The 20,521-nt window shown below is 32.9% G+C and overlaps 11 protein-coding genes across 11 annotated transcripts; 7 read left to right on the forward strand and 4 right to left on the reverse strand.

Annotated features, from left to right (window-relative positions):
* Positions 1-27: 27 nt before the first annotated feature.
* Positions 28-1,526, reverse strand: DFA_10870 (uncharacterized protein; the record flags this gene model as incomplete). The annotated part of the gene is made up of 3 exons (XM_004351068.1): positions 28-195; positions 289-540; positions 621-1,526. 3 exons carry the CDS (start codon positions 1,524-1,526, stop codon positions 28-30), a joined length of 1,326 nt encoding a protein of 441 aa, XP_004351120.1.
* Positions 1,527-1,876: 350 nt separating this feature from the next.
* On the forward strand, positions 1,877-3,250 carry DFA_10871 (uncharacterized protein; the record flags this gene model as incomplete). The annotated part of the gene is made up of 2 exons (XM_004351069.1): positions 1,877-2,091; positions 2,812-3,250. 2 exons carry the CDS (start codon positions 1,877-1,879, stop codon positions 3,248-3,250), a joined length of 654 nt encoding a protein of 217 aa, XP_004351121.1.
* A 610-nt stretch (positions 3,251-3,860) lies between these two features.
* Positions 3,861-5,913, forward strand: fslP (G-protein-coupled receptor family protein; the record flags this gene model as incomplete). Its single annotated transcript, XM_004351070.1, has 5 exons — positions 3,861-4,160; positions 4,225-4,303; positions 4,373-4,546; positions 4,618-5,315; positions 5,398-5,913. 5 exons carry the CDS (start codon positions 3,861-3,863, stop codon positions 5,911-5,913), a joined length of 1,767 nt encoding a protein of 588 aa, XP_004351122.1.
* Positions 5,914-6,025: 112 nt separating this feature from the next.
* Positions 6,026-6,713, reverse strand: ppil3 (cyclophilin-type peptidylprolyl cis-trans isomerase; the record flags this gene model as incomplete). Its single annotated transcript, XM_004351071.1, has 4 exons — positions 6,026-6,149; positions 6,219-6,499; positions 6,569-6,643; positions 6,711-6,713. 4 exons carry the CDS (start codon positions 6,711-6,713, stop codon positions 6,026-6,028), a joined length of 483 nt encoding a protein of 160 aa, XP_004351123.1.
* Positions 6,714-7,077: 364 nt separating this feature from the next.
* On the forward strand, positions 7,078-7,487 carry DFA_10874 (uncharacterized protein; the record flags this gene model as incomplete). The annotated part of the gene is made up of 2 exons (XM_004351072.1): positions 7,078-7,182; positions 7,347-7,487. The coding sequence occupies 2 exons, from the start codon at positions 7,078-7,080 to the stop codon at positions 7,485-7,487; spliced, it is 246 nt and encodes an 81-aa protein (XP_004351124.1).
* A 319-nt stretch (positions 7,488-7,806) lies between these two features.
* Positions 7,807-8,532, forward strand: DFA_10875 (uncharacterized protein; the record flags this gene model as incomplete). Its single annotated transcript, XM_004351073.1, has 2 exons — positions 7,807-8,287; positions 8,378-8,532. The coding sequence occupies 2 exons, from the start codon at positions 7,807-7,809 to the stop codon at positions 8,530-8,532; spliced, it is 636 nt and encodes a 211-aa protein (XP_004351125.1).
* A 237-nt stretch (positions 8,533-8,769) lies between these two features.
* On the reverse strand, positions 8,770-11,225 carry arpE (actin related protein 5; the record flags this gene model as incomplete). Its single annotated transcript, XM_004351074.1, has 7 exons — positions 8,770-9,054; positions 9,130-9,756; positions 9,833-10,255; positions 10,326-10,621; positions 10,700-10,796; positions 10,870-11,009; positions 11,078-11,225. 7 exons carry the CDS (start codon positions 11,223-11,225, stop codon positions 8,770-8,772), a joined length of 2,016 nt encoding a protein of 671 aa, XP_004351126.1.
* A 232-nt stretch (positions 11,226-11,457) lies between these two features.
* On the forward strand, positions 11,458-12,925 carry DFA_10877 (uncharacterized protein; the record flags this gene model as incomplete). Its single annotated transcript, XM_004351075.1, has 2 exons — positions 11,458-11,649; positions 11,732-12,925. 2 exons carry the CDS (start codon positions 11,458-11,460, stop codon positions 12,923-12,925), a joined length of 1,386 nt encoding a protein of 461 aa, XP_004351127.1.
* A 267-nt stretch (positions 12,926-13,192) lies between these two features.
* Positions 13,193-13,614, forward strand: DFA_10878 (uncharacterized protein; the record flags this gene model as incomplete). The annotated part of the gene is made up of 2 exons (XM_004351076.1): positions 13,193-13,324; positions 13,594-13,614. The coding sequence occupies 2 exons, from the start codon at positions 13,193-13,195 to the stop codon at positions 13,612-13,614; spliced, it is 153 nt and encodes a 50-aa protein (XP_004351128.1).
* Positions 13,615-13,732: 118 nt separating this feature from the next.
* DFA_10879 (uncharacterized protein) lies at positions 13,733-16,204 on the reverse strand (the record flags this gene model as incomplete). Its single annotated transcript, XM_004351077.1, has 5 exons — positions 13,733-14,560; positions 14,619-14,904; positions 14,975-15,074; positions 15,131-15,676; positions 15,964-16,204. The coding sequence occupies 5 exons, from the start codon at positions 16,202-16,204 to the stop codon at positions 13,733-13,735; spliced, it is 2,001 nt and encodes a 666-aa protein (XP_004351129.1).
* A 350-nt stretch (positions 16,205-16,554) lies between these two features.
* On the forward strand, positions 16,555-20,041 carry DFA_10880 (uncharacterized protein; the record flags this gene model as incomplete). Its single annotated transcript, XM_004351078.1, has 8 exons — positions 16,555-17,275; positions 17,346-17,831; positions 17,898-18,018; positions 18,091-18,121; positions 18,633-18,756; positions 18,863-19,347; positions 19,441-19,892; positions 20,038-20,041. 8 exons carry the CDS (start codon positions 16,555-16,557, stop codon positions 20,039-20,041), a joined length of 2,424 nt encoding a protein of 807 aa, XP_004351130.1.
* Positions 20,042-20,521: the final 480 nt, after the last annotated feature.

A 20,521-nucleotide genomic window follows, 5' to 3' on the forward strand; every position in this document is an offset into this window, starting at 1 on the left:
GGATACAGAGAAATGGGAATTTATTATTTATTTAAATTCTTCTTTAATATCATCTAAAAATGATTGAATTTTAGAGGTTGGTAATACTATAATCAAACCTTTACGATGAAGGTTTCCTCCCATTGTCCATTTACTAGTTTCATCTTCATCTTTATATTCATATGGTATATCAAATGTACTCCACATTGATGAATACTATCGTTTTTAAAAAAGGGAACAATTAGTTAAAGTACTGAAAAATATTAAATATTATATGTATATATATTTATATATATTATTTATACAAACCTTTTTGAAAAATTCATCTTCAGCTTTAAAGTAGTCACATTGACCAACTTGATTACGTTCCAATTTTTGTTGTTCTTCTTCTTCTTCTTCTTCTTGTTCCTCCTTTTTAGTTTTCTTTTTTGGTTGTTGTTTAGAGGTCTTTAAAGATGTTTTAGTTTCCAATTGTTGGTCTTGTTTAGTGTTGGCAGTGACACCATAAGAAGTTAAAATTAAATAATTATCAAATTTAAAATCATTTGTTATTCCTTGTTCCTAATTATTTTAAAAAAATCAAACAATTAATAAACTAACACTAAAATATACAATAATATTAATATTATTGATATACAAACATTTAATAATTCAATATCCCATTGAAGATATTGATGTAATGGATGAATAAGTTGATATGGAATATTTAAGAATCTTTCACTAAATACAATACCAACACTACTATCCTTTTTAGAAGTCTTTGATAGAGATTCTTTTAATAATCCATTGACAATATCAACAACTGATTGTTGTTTCTTGTGAATCTTGGTATCAATGTGTTGAGATTCAGATGTCTTTAACTTTTCCAAAATGTATTGAACAAAACCCTTTACAGCATCGTTGGTACTGTACTTTTTGTAAGAAAGAACCGATGCGAATCCATAGGGATCGTCATTGTGTTCGATACGAATAGCACGTCCAAACTTTGTCTTGTTGCATTGATCAATGATGAGATCGGTAATCTCTCCAGCATTAAACTTTGTTTCAGATTTCCATGGAATCAAACGAGCAAGCATTGCCTTGATCGAATGATAATCCTTTTCATTGACAGTTCCAATATCAAATCCAGCATTGAATTCTTCAAAATCAGAGTTATCTTGGTCGTCAGAGTCGCTATCTTGTTCATCACTATCAACACTATCATCATCATCGTCACTATCATCTTGTTCATCTTCACTATAGACTATACCATAAATATTCTCTTCTTCCTCTTCTTCCTCTTCTTGTTGTTTCTTTTTCTTTTTCAAATCAACCTTTTTCTTATTGTCTTGTTCTTGTTTTCTTTTCTTATTTACATCTTCTTTTACTACTACTGTCTTTGTTGTTGTCTTGTTATTATTATTGTTATTATTATTATTAGTTGTCTTTTTAGCAACGTTATTAGTTTGAGTTTGTTGTTTTACATTTGCATTTCCTTTTGTTGTTGTTTTAGCAACAGGTTTTGGTGGTTGTTGTTGTTTGGTAGTCGTAACCTTTTTTGTAGACATCTCCTTATTTAGTATAGTAACAGTTGATGATCTCGCGCGTTGTATGATGTTAGCAAGCAGTGAAAACGAATCGTTTTGTCATGACGAAGGTTGAAAAATTATAAATAAAAATAAAAATAAATAAATTACTCCCCAAAATTGGTGCTTTTGTGAACAGGCAAACAATAGTTTTCTTTTTTTTTCATTAACAGATATAGAGATAGAATAATACTAACCAATAATAATAATAAAATAATTCGAATGAAATAATAATAATAATAACAATAACAACAACAACAACAATAATAATAACTTTATTTATTTATTTATTTATATAGTAGTTAGTAGATAGATAGATAGATAGATAGATAATGATAGTTTATATTTTATATAGTTGTTTATTTTTGGTGTCGGTTGGATACACTGTCAAGAAACAATATGTTAATTGCACATCTATGAAATTGTTAATGGTCGAGATTGCAAGATTGTCCATATCATTTGCATTTCATTGTTATGTCAATACTGCGATACGAAATGACTCGACAACAGAAACAAAATTAATAGAAGCATCAGTCACACAACATTTGTATATAATGGTTTCATACTTGCACTTTGTGCTGTTGATTGCACAACTGTGTGTTATTGCGGGACTGCGATATCCAGAGTCGGTGCTGCTCAACAGCGAGGTTGGCTCGGCGCCCAGCGTCCTCAGAGCATGGTTTCAAAGCGGAACAAAGAGGGTTATAGCCGCCGAACTCATCATTCTACTGTGGATACATAGCGTGCAGTTGTTGGTCAGTCCTCTGGCACTCGACGACTCGAGTTGGTGGAGTACACTCATTTCGACGCGTCAGATGCCGCTCAAACGACAGCTCTGCTACTCGGGACTGACCGCTGTGGCAATTGGATACTTTTCGTTGAACGTGAGACAGCGCACATGGGGACTTGGCACCAACGGCTCGGGCATCGACACGGTTTCGGCGTCACGCATCATTGTCGAGATTAACCAGCAGTCGTTTGTCTCGGTCATGATGTACTTTCTGTACACGGTGTTGTTGCTGGTGACAGCCAATGCAGAGATGGCGGCCATGCTGCCATTCGAGATGACGCCGGCCATCTCGAGCGGACTGATCACCCTGTTTGACTGCGTGTCGGTGCTCAGCTTCACCTTTACCACTCTGCGACTCGTCACCTATTTCTCTACCTACACAAGCTCGACCACTCAAACTCGGTCGGGTATCCCACGACGAAACAGTATCAATCCAATCACAACCTCTCCACTTCCCCAATGTTTCCTGTCTCCTAGTATGAGACAACCCACCAGCATTGGCACGCATTCACCCCAACTTCATAGTAGTGGTGGAAAGATTCCCACGACGACAACTACAACCACTTCAACAATTAGACGTCACTCGGTCAGTAGTATAGCTACGACTATACCCAACAATCCTACCGTTACCACCACATCAGTGGCACACCACCATGTACATAGCAGTAACACTACTACTACAACACTCGACAATAGCAGTGTCGATACAACACAACCACCATTCCTCAAAAAGCGATTAAACACTAGCAACAGGTCACTGGGCTCCCTTTCACCCGTCTCCCTTTCACCCATTCTCCTTGGCAGAAGCACAGGCTCTGCCTCTGACCATTCCCCGGCTCTACCATCAGTATCCGAGTCTGCCGATGAAGATGACGACACCTTCATGAAAGAGTATAGAATGACAAAATCAAAATAAATAAATTAATTTCAAAAAAGACCATACCAAAAAGAAGATGGAGGTACCATTTAGAGATCTTGGTGTATCAAGGTTCATTGGAAAATTATCATTCTACTAGTACTATTATTATTATTTGTGAGTTCACATGTGAGACACACTATAATTTATCACGGGTGATCATTTTTCAAAGCATTTATCACTCATCCTGTTCCTATTCCCTATAAAGTCAGATCCTAGATCAACCAACGACCTCGAGTTACACTCCTTTATCTGGTTTCTGTTTTTGCACAAAAAAATCTTCAATTACGTAGATCAAGGTGGGGGGTACTATGGGCTGATCCCTGTTTTTGGATGTCCCATCTGTGTTTTTGGAAAAAGAATCTTGTCAAAATATCTAGGGTTAGATGCTTATTTATTTTTGTCTCAGAGTGGGTGTCGGTATTGAATGGATGGCCAATGCGAGATGCAATGTTTGATATTGTCGAACCCATTATTCGATTTTAGTTTAAATTCCTCCTCAAACCAAAACTGATGTGACTTTGTTGTTGGTCATTGTGCATTTGAACTTGAATCAATTCTCTCTCTTCTCTTTGAAGATTATTTATTTATTTATTTATTTATAGAAAAAATGGTCAAAAATAGTAGTAGTATTAGATTAAAGACAATATCATTGATATTAGTTTTAATCTTTACATTTTTAGTTTCTATTATTCGATCAGATGGAATAGTTGATATAGGAGCTACTTGTGAACCATTCAATTCATCGTTGGGTGTTTGTGTTGGAATCATACCCAATGATACAATCATTTATGTTCCTTTTAACAGTTCACAATCTACAATGGCACAAAATGCAACTGAAATATTTAATTTCCTTTCTCTAACCAATGAAGAATGTCAGTCTGCTGCATCAGTAATAGTTTGTGGCATGGTAAGACAAAGTACCAAATCAAGAAAAAAAACAATCAAACAAAAACTAACCTCTTTATATCTAGTTTTTTAAACCTTGTACAATAGTAAACACACCAACCAATAATATATCTTTACCTTCTCTAACATGTCAATCAAAGTGCAGTATGTATACATAATATAATATTATTTATTTGATGTAAAATTAATCAACTGTTAATTCATTAAATTTAGTGGAAGCATTTCAACCATGTCAAATATACCTTTCACAATTCCCAGCACTTTCATGTAGCTCTGTTGTCAATGGTGAGCCTGAATATCCAAATATTTCAACCTCTTTTAATCTAACTCAATATGGAGGATCATCAAATCAATCCATTAATTGTAATTCTATTTATACTCCACTTGGTATGTTAAATATAAATATAAATTTAATATTCTAAATTCACTTGAAATCTAATATACATACTTTTTTGTAGCAAGAAATAGTTGTCCAGAACCATTAGTATATATGACATTGGAAATGTATGATACACCAAATTATTTTAATATTACACCGACTTGTGCCATTCCATGTCCATTTGAGGCATGGGGAAACAATCAAAAAACGTTAAATGCAACTTCGAGAGCATTGACATCGATTGGATTCATTTGTTCGTTTATCATATTGATATTGTATGCAGTGCTGCCAAACAAGATAACACACAAGATGGAATGTATCTTGTCGTTTGCAGTGTCGACCATGATTGTCAGTATATCCTATTTCATCGAGATGGCAAACACCAGGTTTCCATGTGGTGGAGGAGAAGGTGATCGATATGCAGTACAAGACGACGCCAAATGTGGATTCAATGGATGGTTATTTCAACTCGGAGCATTATCAAATATAGTTTGGTGGACAATCATTTGTTTTGATTACTTTTTGTCGATTCGAATGAGTACCTATCTCAAAGACAACTTTAAGTATTTTAGAATCGGTATTTGGTCAATGTTGATATTCTTTTCATTCCTTCCACTCTATAAAAAACACTATGAAGCTACACCATTGACTAGTGGCTGTTGGATAGACTCTGATGACAACAGTGCATGGCAATACGCTAGTTTCTATGTACCAGCTTGGATCTGTCTATTCTTTATATTTTGTTTTACAATCTATTCAACTATTAAAATTTATTCTGTAAGATGAAGAAACTAAATAATATAATAATAATATAATGTCCCAATTATTAATTAATTAACCATACCTTTTTCTTTTTTAGATTTATAAAGTATTAAAAAACAAAAAAGTGATTATATTTACAATCAAACAAAGTTTGGTGATGTTGGTCATTTTGTTCAATTTTATATTCATTTGTTTCTTCAAGTTCTATGTCGATGCAAGAGAGGATGTCTACTATGACAAGATTAGAGAATGGGTGGCTTGTATCAGTACAAGTTCAAAAGAAGATTGTCCACTGGAACTTCCCGATTTCCAATTCCGTTTGTTGCAGCTGATTTGCACTACCGACTCTGGATTGGTCGGATTCTTTTTGTTTGCTATCGATCCATATCTCTGGGTGGAAGTTATCACAAAATCCAACTCGTTGGCAGCTGTCATGAGTTATCTAGGCTTCAAACCATTTACCTCGGGATCACTGTCAGCTGAATCTACAGATGCCGCTGCACCTCCACATGTTGCTGTTAAAATGACAAGAGGTACAACTCTTTCTACTCGTGGTACTACTTTTAGTAGTAGTAGTAATAGTAGTATGAGTACTACTAGTGACCAATTATAAATTAATAAATCACCAAACCAAAAATAGATAGATATATATCTTGCATTGTAATGTAGTTGTTATTGCTGTTGTTGTTATTGTTTGTGTGTTATTATTTTGTACAAGGTGTTATTTATTGCGCAAGTGGATTGGCATGAATGGTAACATTCTTTAATATAATATCATTGATTGGTGTATCATTTGCGTCGACCGGTACACGTTCCATTAAATCCAATACTTCCATTCCATCTATTACTCTAAAAATAAATAAATAAATATTTGTTAATCAATCATTGTCTGTTGTTTAAATATGTCATTTTACATACTTTCCAAATACAGTATAAACCTTATTTAAATGTCTTTGTTTTGCATATGTAAAGAAGAATTGAGAGTTATTTGTATCTGGGCCACTGTTTGCCATTGACAAGATACCACGACCATTGTGTTTGAGATGTGAAACAAATTCATCTTTAAATGGTTTCTTCCAAATCGATTGTCCTCCTCTTCCAGTATTGGTAGGATCACCACCTTGTATCATAAATGCTTTTATATTTCTATGAAAGATGGTACCATCGTAATAGTTTGATGCACAAAGTGCTAGAAAGTTCTATACAATCAATCAATCATATTAGTGTTACATGCTTTCATTGGCTATTTCTTATATGTATGTACATACCTCTGATGCCAATGGAACAGAATCACAGAATATTTCAACTTTGATATCTCCTAAATTGGTATGTAATGTTACTGACTATTTTAATCAATATTGTTAGAAATGTTATTCAATGTCATAGAGATATCTCTGTATGTATAGTTACCATTATTTTGTTATATTTTGTTGATATGTAAAGTATTAATGTGTATGTACAAAAAAATGGATAGATTGAATGATGTTTGAAAGTTATGAGAGAGGATGTAAATACTATCGAAAAGTAATCAATAGTTGAGAGAGAATATATGAATAATAATGTTATCTTTGAGTATATTCTTATCTAATCGAATGAATGAAGTAATAATAATTAAATTGCTTGATTAATGCAAAAAATTTCGAAGGTGATCATTCGCTTTGTTTGAATAGTTTTGTTTTATCTTCATCAATCAATCATCAAGATAGATATATATATATCAAGAGTTAGATTACATTTATCAAGATCAATACATAGAATAGATAGATAGATAGAGAAAATGACTTGGATTGAAGTTATTCCAGTTGGTATGATTATGAGTGCTGGTGTACTCGTTATGGCTTATGGTCTCGATATTACTCATAGACTTGCTCATTACGGAAAGGTAAGAAGAAGAAGAAGAAGAGACATACATACATAGATAGATTGATAGATAGACAATTGGACTGGACAGCGATAACAACAACGACAATGAAGATATACACAAGAGAGGATTTCATTCATTTTTGCTCATCAATATTCGTTTAACATTAAAATATATATTATTAGCCACATAGACTAGTTAGAGATCACGTAGACTATGCTTTAGATAAAAGAGATAGCGCCATCCATGAAGTTAGATCGGTGAGAGACAATAACAGTCAAGACAGATTTGCAAAGTTCTTGGCTCAAAAGACTGGTAGAATTTAAATCACAACCTAATAATATAATATAACACGAACATATCTAATAATAAATAATACATGTATCAACAACCAAATTCTTTGTAGATAGCTTGCACAATCCTTTTTATCATATCAATATGCCCAGACAGATCTATCTATCAAGGTGACTCACGGCAATACGAATTATTTTTAAAAATTATATTACCATTCAATACCCTCGTTTCAAAAGATTCATTATCATTTTGAAATCCAATTTTTTGTATATATCTATCTATCTATATATCTATCTATCTATCTATCTTTTATCTATCTTGTATCTTATATTAATATATTAAGTAAACAGAATGAATTCATCAACACGTTGGTTAGTGATTCTAGCTTTGTTTGCTATGTTGTTCATTAGTACATCTAATGTTGTATTTGCAGATGATAAAACAACAGCGATTGCAGGAGGAGAACCATCAAAGCTACCAGACTCGTCAGAAGGATCTAGTTCCTCATCGGACTCTAGTTCTTCATCTGACTCGAGTTCTTCATCTGACTCGAGTTCTTCATCGGACTCTAGTTCCTCATCTGACTCGAGTTCTTCATCTGACTCTAGTTCTTCATCGGACTCTAGTTCTTCATCTGACTTGAGTTCTTCTGGTTCAACAAACTCTTCTTCCTCAAAAAATTCTTCTGATTCAAGTTCAACCATTCCTCCTTCATCTTCAAGCTCTAAATCCGACTCTGGATCTAAAAGCAACCAGAAATCATCTGAAGCATCTGAATCTGAAGCAGATGATGTTAGCAAAGATGAAGACCCATATAAAATTACAACAGAATGTAAGATAGATATGATCATATGAACTTTATCTCAACCTATAACATTACTAATCTAATCGAAATTATCTTGGGGATTGTGAAATTATATAGTTATCAGCTCAACAACCATCATTTATGGAATTGGATTTGCTTGTTTAATATTTATCGTTTATCTCTACACCAAACGTATGAGAAGAAACCGTGCAAACACCACAAACAACAATCATGGACATCAATATTTCAATCTTCAAGATATGCGTGATTAGGCCATCATAATAATTATAATAACAATAATATTTTCATACTTTGGTAAACGAAGAGGATATAATTAATAATTATCTTTTTAAATTATAAATTTTGTATAGATTCACAATAATTAATTATTATTAATTCAATAGTGAATAAAGCATTCCATTTTATTCTATTTTTTATACATTTATACACCTATGGTAATGGTAGTTTTGGTCAGTCAGGTACATCGATCTCGAGATTGATATTATTAACTATTTTTGATGATATTTAAAAGTAGATAAATTAGAAGCATCATGTTCCTTTAAATAATCGTAACCATATTCTTGATATTCCTTTCTAGATATTGAAACTGTATTCCAATCTCCAACATTTAAATGATCCGTTGTCCATTTCTTGGCACCCATCCAACTATCCAATATATTATCACCACCAACAATATTAAATTTAGTTCCAGGTTCTCTTATTTGTCTCATTTCATACATTAATCTTTCCTTGAAATTACATATTAAACTATTTCCACCTGTTACAAAAATATTCTAAATTAAAAAAAGATAATTAAAATATTGGTTAGTCACTAAACGAACCAAAATAAATGTATGTTACTTCCTTACTCTTGAAACTTTTGATTGAATATCAATTGGTTGAATTTGAGAAAGTATCATTGCAATAGATTCCATTAAACCCATAGAGTCTAAGCCGATGATAGCCTTTGGTTGATAGAGAATCTCTGCAACACGAATTCTATCAATACCCAAATGTATTTGATGGTCTTGAGCTGTTTCATAATGTTGGGCAGGATCATCTTCTGGCGATGCATTCCAACCTGGTTCGAATTTATCTAATAGTTTTTCGACTTGTGCCAATGCAGCATTGTCTTGATCCTCTTCTTCATCAACCTCATCCTCTCCACGTTTCTCAGTGATGACCACAGTTCTGAGTTTGGCCTGTCTTCGAATGACCTTTGTTTTTGATTTCTCTCTTTGCTCCTTTCGTTCGACTATTTTGTTTCTTCGTTCATACAATTGTTTCATATACACTTCTGGATCCTTGTCATACTCTTCCTCTTCTTTTCTAGTGATTGCATCTTCCTTTTCCTTTTCCTCGTCTCTCTTTCTCTTTGCACTTAGTTTTGCATCTTTTGCACCTTTTAGCATCTTTTGTTTTCTCTTTTCTTTGATTTGTTCAGGTGACAATAAATCATCTGTAACAAATAATAATGGAAATTCTTCTTCGTTTGTCTAAACATATAAATCAAATCAAAATTAATAAAATGTTGTATATATATCTTTCTTTGTTTAAATATTTTTAGTTTACCATTTCAGGAATTGGATCTCTCTTTCTTCCTAATTTTTCTCTTAGTTCATCGATTGCTTTTAATAAATCACGTTCTGACATTTCTTGACCCTCTAGACTATTATTAAATTCCTCCAAGTTTGTTGATTTTAATGCTTGAATCGCTTCATATGAATTGAGTTGCTCTATATATTCTACTGATTTTTCTTTTCTCTTGATTTCCATCTTTTCTCTTTGTTTCTGTCCCAACTCTTTTCTTTGTTGTATTTTTCTTTGTTTGTCTTCTTCCAATTTCTCCAAATCTACCTCTTGGAATGGTAATTGAATAATATGAGTCAATGTTGGTGTCGTTGTTGTCGTATTACTTTGATCTTCAATACCAAATTCCTCAATCTTTTCAACATATGATTGATTTGAAAATAATAAATGTTTTTCTTTTACTTCCTAAAAAAAAGAAATAAAAGGTAAATATAATAAATAAATAATATATAAATAATTTGATTTGTATATGTACATTTGTATAATTTGGAGTGAAATAAGATTTATGATTTGGATACTTTAGATGAATTAATTTTCTTAGATAATCACTACCTGTTCCACCACCGACATTGATCCTTTTAGTTTGGTATTGATCGACTCTACCACCTTTAACATTATAGATATGAGTTGTACAATGACCCGATGATACTATCAAAGCTTCCTTTCCATTGTCTTCAAATTGATGTTTTTGTCCATAATATGCAAACAATGAATCTATTCCATATACTACCGATGGTGCTTGATAACATTCAAATAATAATTCACTTGTATCTAAATGTTAAATGTAAATGATTAATATATATATAAACTATTCTCTCCTATCTAGATCTAATACATTACATTTCCTACAATAAGATGGATTTGCAGTTGGTTCAGTAAACAATATAGGATTATCAATTTGTTTGTTTACTCCTAATTTCTCGAAAATATAATCTAATATACATTCCTTTAGGAACAAAAAAGTTAATATCATCTTCCATACATATGTATCTATTTGTTTGCTACACTAACTAACATACTTGTGATGGTGGATGAACAAGAATATTTGAATCAAATGGACTTCTTATTGTTAATCTTGATATCTCTGATTCTTTGATAGCATTACCAACAACTGGTGCTGCAGTTGATTTAACTTTACCAACCAATGATTTAAATATCACTAAGTGATTCAGGAATAGTTAGATTATAGTAATAGTAATACATGTAAAATGATGATATATAGCATACATCTTGGTTTATCTTCTTTTGCATAACCAGCTCTACATTGGTATGACCCATTGTCAATGATGATTGGTATACCACCAAAACTACTATAGTCATTATACACTGGATCATCTGCTGGTGATTCTATTTCTTTATAATCAAATATAGGCATATCTATTTATCATATATACAATATAAAGAGAGAGATAGATAGAAATGTGAATGTAGACAAACTAATTAAATAAATTAATTTGGTTGATCTTCACCAATCTTTGAAAACCACCTCAAATTCATTTATAAAATTAGATTCTTGCAGTTGGTTGCATGTAGAAGAGAGATAATTAAAAACAAAGAGATAGATAAATATCTATTTAAATAGAAGATAGATAGATAGATAGATAGATATGGTATATCGTATTAGAAACTATGATAGAATACCATCTGTATTAAATGTTATTATAGCTGGAAAGGAAGGTGTAGGCAAGTCATCATTGGTTCGATCTCTAACATCTCATCCCATCTCAAAAGAGACACCAGCTGACTTTACAGCAGATGAAATAACATTTGATGGTTTCAGTGGTATAAAGTATAGATTGGTATGTTTGGTAGTAGAAAGTTGAAGTAGTAGTAGTAGTTTTTATTATTATTATTATTAACTTATTTGTTATGTTTTTTTAGTGTTTATCAGATGATGTGTATGATAAAGATACATATACAGCTGATATGGTGGTAGCAATATACGATGTAACAGATAGATCTACTTTGGATCACTTTTCAAGGTTTCATTTCCCATCTTATAGTGGTCGACAAAGAGCATTTATATTGGTTGGCAACTTTGATGATAAAGAGGGACGAGAAGTGTCATACGAAGATGGTATGAAACAATCTAGTGAATGGGGATGTAGTCTATTCTTTGAGATTGGATCATCATCTAAAAATGAATTTGTATCGGTCATGGAGAAATCATTCTTTCATCTACTCAACCAAATGTATATTAAATTAAGAATCACAGCTCCATCAACACCATGTAATACTATAGCCAAAAGATTTATAATTGATGAAGATCCTCCTCATCTAAATAATCTAAATAATCCAAATAATAATAACAAAAAAAAGAATCAATTACAATTGAAAAATAATATTATAAATAATATAAGTAATATTAATAATAATAAGGACACTAATGTAATAATAATGAATGATATAATAGAAAAGAATAGTATTAGAAATAATAATAGTAAAGATGATATAACAAGATTATTTAAATCAATCATTAGAAACAAGTATGTTGGATCTATAGTTTGGAGACAAGTTGCGAATATTCATAGACAGTTGGATGTACAAGCAAGGAGATTTAGAGATATGACATTACTATGGATCATACATAACAAATATTTTGATTTGTTTGATGCAAGATTTAGAAAGGATATGCCATGGCAGCTGGATCAAATTGAATTTATTTGTTTCCTAAGATCAAATACCAATTATGCTAGATATTGCTTGGTGACAGACGAGTATCCTCTACTCTTACAAGAATACAAATTCAGTGCACTCAACGATTGTTTTGTCAACATATACCCAAACATTGATATACTCCAACACATCTACCAATACGGTAACAATACATTCCTGTCAAGGTTTATCGATGACTATACCGCCATTATTCAAGCCATCCAAAATGAAAATATCGAACTGGTTCGATTCTATGTAGAAAAACTGTGTCGTGGTTCATTGCCAAGTATCACCTACAACCTATGTAAAGCAGAAGCCAAAGCTCTCAAATCAAAAGAAATACTCACCTATCTAAAAGATAAATCAAGAGATAAGAAATCTAAAAATACTCTTTTATCTCTTTTAAAATTAAAAAAGTAAAGAATATAAAGTAGAATAATATAAAGTAGAATAGATAATATTTAATATCTTTCTTTCTTTCTTTCAATTCTTTGTAATAAAATCTAAATTTGTAAATATCCCTTTTTAAATAATATATTGCCGAACAAAGTTCTTGATGATGACGGTGATGGTTGGTTGGTTGGTGATGTTCATCATCTGGAATTGTTTGTATTGTTGCTAATATTTATTTATTTTTAGATGTAGAAAATGCATTCAAGATATTATGGAGTGGTAAAGAAGATAGAAATGAGAACGGAATCATATTATGTAGTTGTAAATCCAGAATCTAAAGAGGAGTGGGTAAAGGAGATTAGAGACTCTGCTAATAATTTAAAGCGTGCTCAAATTGCAACACTGCTAAAGTCACATGCTCATAAAGTATGAATCCAAGAGTTGAATAAATGCTATTTATTTATTTTTATTTATCTGTTAATCAATCGATTACACTAGAATATCCATTCCATAATTCAATAACCATAATTATTATTGTATTATCTGAAATCATTTTTATTTTATTATTATTATTCTTATGATTTCAAACTCGACTTGCACAGATATGAACATCTCGGACACAGAACACTATTGGTCAGAGCATTTGATGTAGAGGATGGCGATTAGAATTATATTTATATTTATTTAATTTTTAGTACTTGAAATTTAATTTTTAATCATCTTCATCTTCATCTTCATCTTCATCTTCATCTTTATCGTCATCATCTTTGGCGACAAATGTTTGGAGGATATTAAAGTTTTGAGGAGTAAAGAGATCCATGAGAGATCGATCCGTCAAGATGTAGATTTTGCAGTTTTATAATCTTGGCAAATGGACCAACCATCTCTGTCTGGGGTGCCATTGATACTCGGGTCTCGTATGAGAGCAACTACTATGATGATTATGTGATCAACAAACACTTCACGTTGATTCGAATTCTTGAACGCCTTCTTTCGCTCCTTATCCAGTTGAGCCGAGTTAATTCGGTTCTTGACGACGAAGCAAAAAAGAGTACGGTTGACAGTGAGGTAAAAGTCTGAGCTTGATGACTTTGGTCCGCACATGTAGAGTGTATGATCAACTGCCATCTCCTGTATGCTCCAAAATGCAGATACTGGTGCCATCTTTTCTTTGCAATTGCCTTTGGCATCTTTCTGTATCAAATTTTTAATCACTTCTGGTGCGTAAGCAATGGATTTAGATCTAAAGATTGGGAACTTGCAGACTTTGATGGGTTCAGTCTTCGAGTTGAAGACATTAGGGAGAAAGGGAAATAAAAGTTTGAGATCAAAGGTTTGGCCATAGAAAGCAGCGCACTGTTGACTCTTAAAAATGATGCTGCATGCCAACACTCTTTCTAGAGGCATTCCAGTGACGATTTCATTGCTCCAGAGGCGAGTGAACATAGTGACAGTATCAATTAGTTCTTTTGGACCTGAATTGTTCTTGATGATGTGAGAAATGGTCAATGGAGGCACTTGGATATAGACAGTACGACGAAGCGAATCAACAGGCTTTATATAAACATTGAACGATTTGATGAGATCGATGCTTGTATGCATAGTTGACTCATCGAGATCCCAAGTGGACTTTTTGATGGTTCTGTCAAGTTGAATTGGAATCTATGTGGAAAGAATTGGGTAAGTTGTGAGTAGAGTGGAGGAGGAGACAACAACATGCATTGAATAAAGTTGCAAAACACAAAGAGATATATAACTCTCTCTTACTTTGGGAAAAGTTATATGTAGGATCAATCTCTTGAGGAAAGCCTGTTTCTACTGATTCAAGGATCTTTTGCTCGTTGAAAAGAGACAAATCTTCTTTGACACTCATCAAGTAATCGACACATGCTTGAACTAGTCTCGGGGCACCCAAAGTCAGTTTATAAATAAGATTGGTGAAGAACTTGATATTTTCATCTTCTATTTTGTTCCGGTTGAAAGCAAACCTCTTGACGATGTAGGCACTAACGTGTTGGGGAGAAAACATGTCGAGTAGTACCAGCTTGATTGAGGAGTTTTGTGGTGAAGTGATACCTTGATGGACAAAGCTGTGTTGGTTGAGAAGAAAGAGAAGTGAAGATCGTCCCGAGATGTAGACAGGCACCGACATGTGGACCAACGGCTCGAGGACGTGCTTCCATAGGTCATAGAGAATTGTGACCGATGAGAGTGTAGTGTGTCCATGGATACTATCTATTTCATCCAAGTGAATAAAGTACTCTTTGAGATGGTGCTTTCCAATGAGTTGGTCGATGTGATTGATTGAAGTGTAGGCTTCATTTCGACTGTACGCAAGGACACGAAGAATGGCATTAGCTATGGCGAGATTCCACAATGTCACGTCTGGCACCTTGACGTCCCTGAGATCGATGTATAAAGGTTTAAGACTGAGTAGGGTATCGAATGCATTTGCGTGCGAAGGTACAATGGTGGTTTCTACCACCTTTTCCCAATCGCTCTTGATCTCCTCTTGTAGTTGGACATTTCTCCTTATCTCACGAAGATACTGCTGCCCAAGTGACGTCTTTCCAGAGCCCCACATTTGGCAGCTGACCACGATTGGCATATTTTGACGATTGGCATTGTTGAGATCACCAGACGAATAGTTTCTAGCAGAGAGTATACGTAGGAATGATTGGGAGATGAGCTTAATCTCTTTTTTTCTGTTGATAAAGCAAGATTTCTCCAATACATCTTCAGACTGTAGATTACCAAGATTTGCACCTAATGTGAAAGCTTTGAAAAAATAATGTAAATAGATGAAAAGAATAATTGAATGAGTGGTGAAAAGAGATAATCAGTAGGGAGATGAATGAATGAATATAATGAATGAGAGAGGATAATGAAGAGGAATGAATAAAAGAGAATAGATTGATTTATGTAAATGAAGGGAGTGTATACAACGAGCAAAAGAGATTTTAGAATGAATGACAAACAATAAAGGGGATGAATAATAGAGGAGTAGAAACAAATGATTAGTAAATGAATTTATTTTGTGTTAGATGATGTGAGTGGTTACTTACCTTGTGCTTGAGGTTGAGTAGAAATATAGATACGAGTAAGAGTGGTATTAACAGCAATCTCTGGATCAAGTTGTATGGTTCGTGCTTGGTCCGAGAATAAATGAATTGGATTGTCCCCTGTAGCAAGTTGTTTGGATGCTCTAATAGTGGGTATGAGACGATTGTAGTTGGTGATATCGTTGAAGGTGAGCTCATCCTTGTTGTTGCTCAACTCAACCCAACAAGTGAATGGTTGTGACATTTATTACAAATAAATGAATACGAGTAGGATTTTGCAACTTTTGTTGTTGAAATGAACTAGAATGCTGAGTACTGAGCCGGTTTACACCACCAACAAATAAAAAAATATAGAAATATTTAATTTATTTTATCCCCTTTAATTGGAGGACTCTAAAAACTGGGGTTGTTTTTGATAATCATTATTAATACATTTCTTCATTTCAGTGAGAAATACACAATACACATATCTTATCTTTCTGGATATACATACATTCATATGTTTAATAACAACTTGTAGTATTACAACAACAATATATATATATTTGTGTAACAACTTTTTTTTAAAAGATATAGAGAGAGAGAGAGAGAGAGATGGCAAACCTCTTAACGAGTAATATAGATGTAGCAAGTTTGAAATCAATGATCATTGCGGGATTGGTGGCAGTTGGAGTATTGGTTATATCGGTGATTGTAGGTGGGACTGGACCGGCAGTCTACGAACATCAATCGTTTTCAGCATACGACTGTCCCAACGGTAGTCATGTATGGGATCAAGGATCGTGTAATGGTGTTCAAATGGGTGTTGGTATATCTGTACCATGGGAAACTACCATTAGCGGTATTACATCACTCACACGATTCTGGTCTACACAAATGACACCCTATGCAAACAATCTAGACACAAAGAAATCGATCGATGTGACTGCACTCATTCTCATCTCGGTCGAGGGAAACACCGGTCTACAAACACTCATCAATCAAACATTCACCTATTCAGTCGACTGTCCCGCTGGAAACGGGTCTTGCTCAATGATCAATATTGTCGATTTTCAAACACTCGACTATCAAGCATACGACCTAAAGGTCTACTATATTGGAGAATACGATCAGATTGGAGACGTTGTATTTGATATTTGGCGAACCAAAGATTCTTTTACAAACTTTGAAATATCTCTACATATTGCATGGGTCATTATCTCATCGATTGGTATCGTTCTCTATCTTGTCTACATGAGACATACTCGCATGATGGATTGGTCAATGGAACAAAAATTCCTATTTGCCTTATTAATCTCTGTATTATTATCAAATGGTAAGAAAGATAAATAGATAGATAAACAATTATTTATATATTAATATATTTATTAATCTATCATTTTTAGGACCATTTTATGTATTACAATTTGCAATTAGAGGATGGTTTATGCCATTCTTAAATTCATTCTTTCAAACTCTATTCCTTAGTGTATTTTGTTTGTACTCGTTAACTATTCTAGACAAGATGAGACAAGGAGAGGTATTAAACTATTATTCAGTCTATCATTTGGCAAAGAATGCAATGGTTGCCATCTTTACAATTGGTGGTATTGTATTGTTTGCTTGGATCAATATTAGGGATCACAAGAATCCCGTTGTTGGTCCAACCACATCAGTCAATGGACTACAGGCACTCTACTATTTCGAAGCCATTCTATTATTTGTCATTGTCATTTGGATAGTAGTATTGATCATTCTCACAATCCCCACACTCTCTGGGAAACATCATCTCATACCAAGATTTACTGTCATTGCTGCTCCTATTTCACTCTATGTATTATCTGTTATAAGTGGAATATTTGCTGGTACATTTGGTCCTTTAAATCCAACTTGTAAGAAAAAACTAAAAAAACCCAAACAAACATTTATTATTTATTAATTTATTTATTATTTTTTAGCACTTTCATATTCATTTTTTATTGCAATGGATAATGTATTTGTAGCAATGTGTGCATATAGTTATTGGCCAACTAAAAATGCTGATTATAGAGCACTTGAAAATAGTGAAAATGATAAATTGTAAGTTAAACAAACAAAAAAAAAAAAGAAATGAAACAAATTAATTAATTTATTATTATTGTATTTATTTAGATTTGGTGATAATGATGAAGATGAATATGAAGCAAGAATAATTAATAGTGATGAAGAATTATAATTAAGACTTTTCTTTGCTTCAATCTTAAAATCATCTCATTTGTGTATGTGTAAATAGTAAAAAACCACCAAAATAAATTAATTTAAAAATTAAAAATACCCTTTTTCAAACAATCCTAGGTTTAAACCTTTCTTTACTAAAAAACTAATTAGTTTTTATTTCTATACAACCCTACTACTACTACTACTACTATTCATATATTGTTCTGAACTTCGAAATTAGATATACAAATTGTTTTTGAAAAAACAAAAAACCTATGTTAGATAGTTCCATTTTTGGGAAATAATTTTTACCACCAAATAGTGGATTTACCAAAATAGGGTGAAACAATAGAATATGTATTGTCAATGTCATTGAAAAAAGACTATCTATGTACATTGATACTACGTTTCTACAAACGACAATGAAAACTATATATCAACCTTGAACAACAATACTTTTTGTTTTTATTATCAAAGAATCTTTATTTATTTATTAGAAAATGCAAAATTATACATACGGAGAATATTTGGACAGAACTAGAGCTCCTGTCCTTTCACGTTTCATCGCCGGTCATCATGTCACTGAATGTGGTGTAAATGATGTCTATGGACAATATAATGGTAAATAACAAACATAAAAGATAATAATAATAATAATAAAATAATTATTATATTTATAAAAAATATTAATACTTTTTATTTTATTTATATTTTAAATTGATTTTAGGAACAAAACAAATTTATGGAAAGAAACAAAACAAGTTATGGTTGGAAAACCTTTATGGACATGGTCGTAAACGTGAATACCATCACTACAACTACCATAACCCAAAGCAAATGAGAAAGGGTCAACATGTTAGAAACTATCTCTTGCCAGGCGAGTACTTGGTCTACCATTACCAATCGCGTCCATACTTGATCGACAGAGTCAATGTCTCCGGTTACGTATCCAAGTGGTATCTCGCCACCAACCAGCAAGAGACTGCAGTCGTCATGGCCAACAAGTTCCAAAACGACGATCTCAACTACCGTTACGACGAAGCTCCACAATACATCCATCATCAAGATATCGATGACAAGAACGTCGTCAAACGTTTTGAAAAGGACGAAGAATTGGCCATCCGTAAAACCTATGAAAGAAAGTTGGTCAATGAAAAGATTGATATGAGTCAAAGAATTCATACTCCAGTTGTTTCTAGAGGTCCTGTCATGGTAATTCAATCAACCAAAAAAACAAATATTTTCATTATTTATTATTATTATTTAAAACTAACAATTTATTTATATTTTTATTTCTATTTCTAGCAAAAGATGAGTAACATTAGAACTTATGAAGTACCAATTGTTGAAACTTATACAACAGATATTCCATCGGTTGTATCTGATGTTAACCAAGGAAATGTTTACTATAGTGGACCAGCTCATCACGACATGGTTGCTCACAAGTCAGTTGGAGGTAATGACCAAACTGTCTTTGTCGAGGATCCAACCTACATCCCAACCGTCGAGAATGTCAGTGGAGGTCATTTGGTTGAACAACGTATCAACCGTGACATTGGAAAGGACTCTGTCGAATACTCTACCACCAGCACCACCTCTACCGAGTATGCCAACGACAACATGGCCAAATCCATCAAGAGTGAATTCTCTCCAAAGGTCATCATGGAAGATTCCATGCCAGTATCTCAAGAATTCTCAAAGAAAAAGAGATCCCAAAAGAATTCAAAGGGAAAGAAGGTAAAGACCGCTACTATGATGTAAATTAACTACAAGTCGTAGTTTACAAAAATTGCAATTAACTTTCCAACAACAAAACAAAAAAAATTAAAAAAAAAATAAACCTTCAACAAAAAAAATAAATTATTTATAAAATCAAAAACCTATACCTTTTCTTTTCATTAGATAAAGATAAATTAAACCAATCACGCACTTTGGCTTTTCATTTCTTTGAAAATTTTTGGTTGGATGTGCCACCTCAGAATCTATTAATTTGTAAAACTTATTTCTCTCTATGGTCTTCTTTATTTTTAATTATTCTTTTACCAATCGATAGATCTTTTCATTATCTATCAAATGGTTGCAAAAAAATTTGCGAGAGGTTCACCCTTCTAAAAAGTACTTTCCGTAATTTGTGGTATTGGATCATAGTTTCAAAGATTATTGAAATAAAAAAAATGGTATTCTTCAAAGCCTATCTCATCGTAGTATTGTGGGGCCAACCATATAAAACTACGTGCAACATGGATCGATACCTTTTGGATTACGATTAATCAAATAAAAAGACAAGCACCAACACAAGAGGTGTAGGCGCCTTGGATCTTCAACATTATATGCACTGGTGTCGGCAGTGTTCAATGCATGCCACATCCAGCAACGCTAGACAAGA

Source organism: Cavenderia fasciculata (genome assembly GCF_000203815.1).
Source record: "Cavenderia fasciculata unplaced genomic scaffold Scf_EUAJFUG02G6ADK-5, whole genome shotgun sequence".
Lineage (NCBI taxonomy): Eukaryota > Evosea > Eumycetozoa > Acytosteliales > Cavenderiaceae > Cavenderia > Cavenderia fasciculata.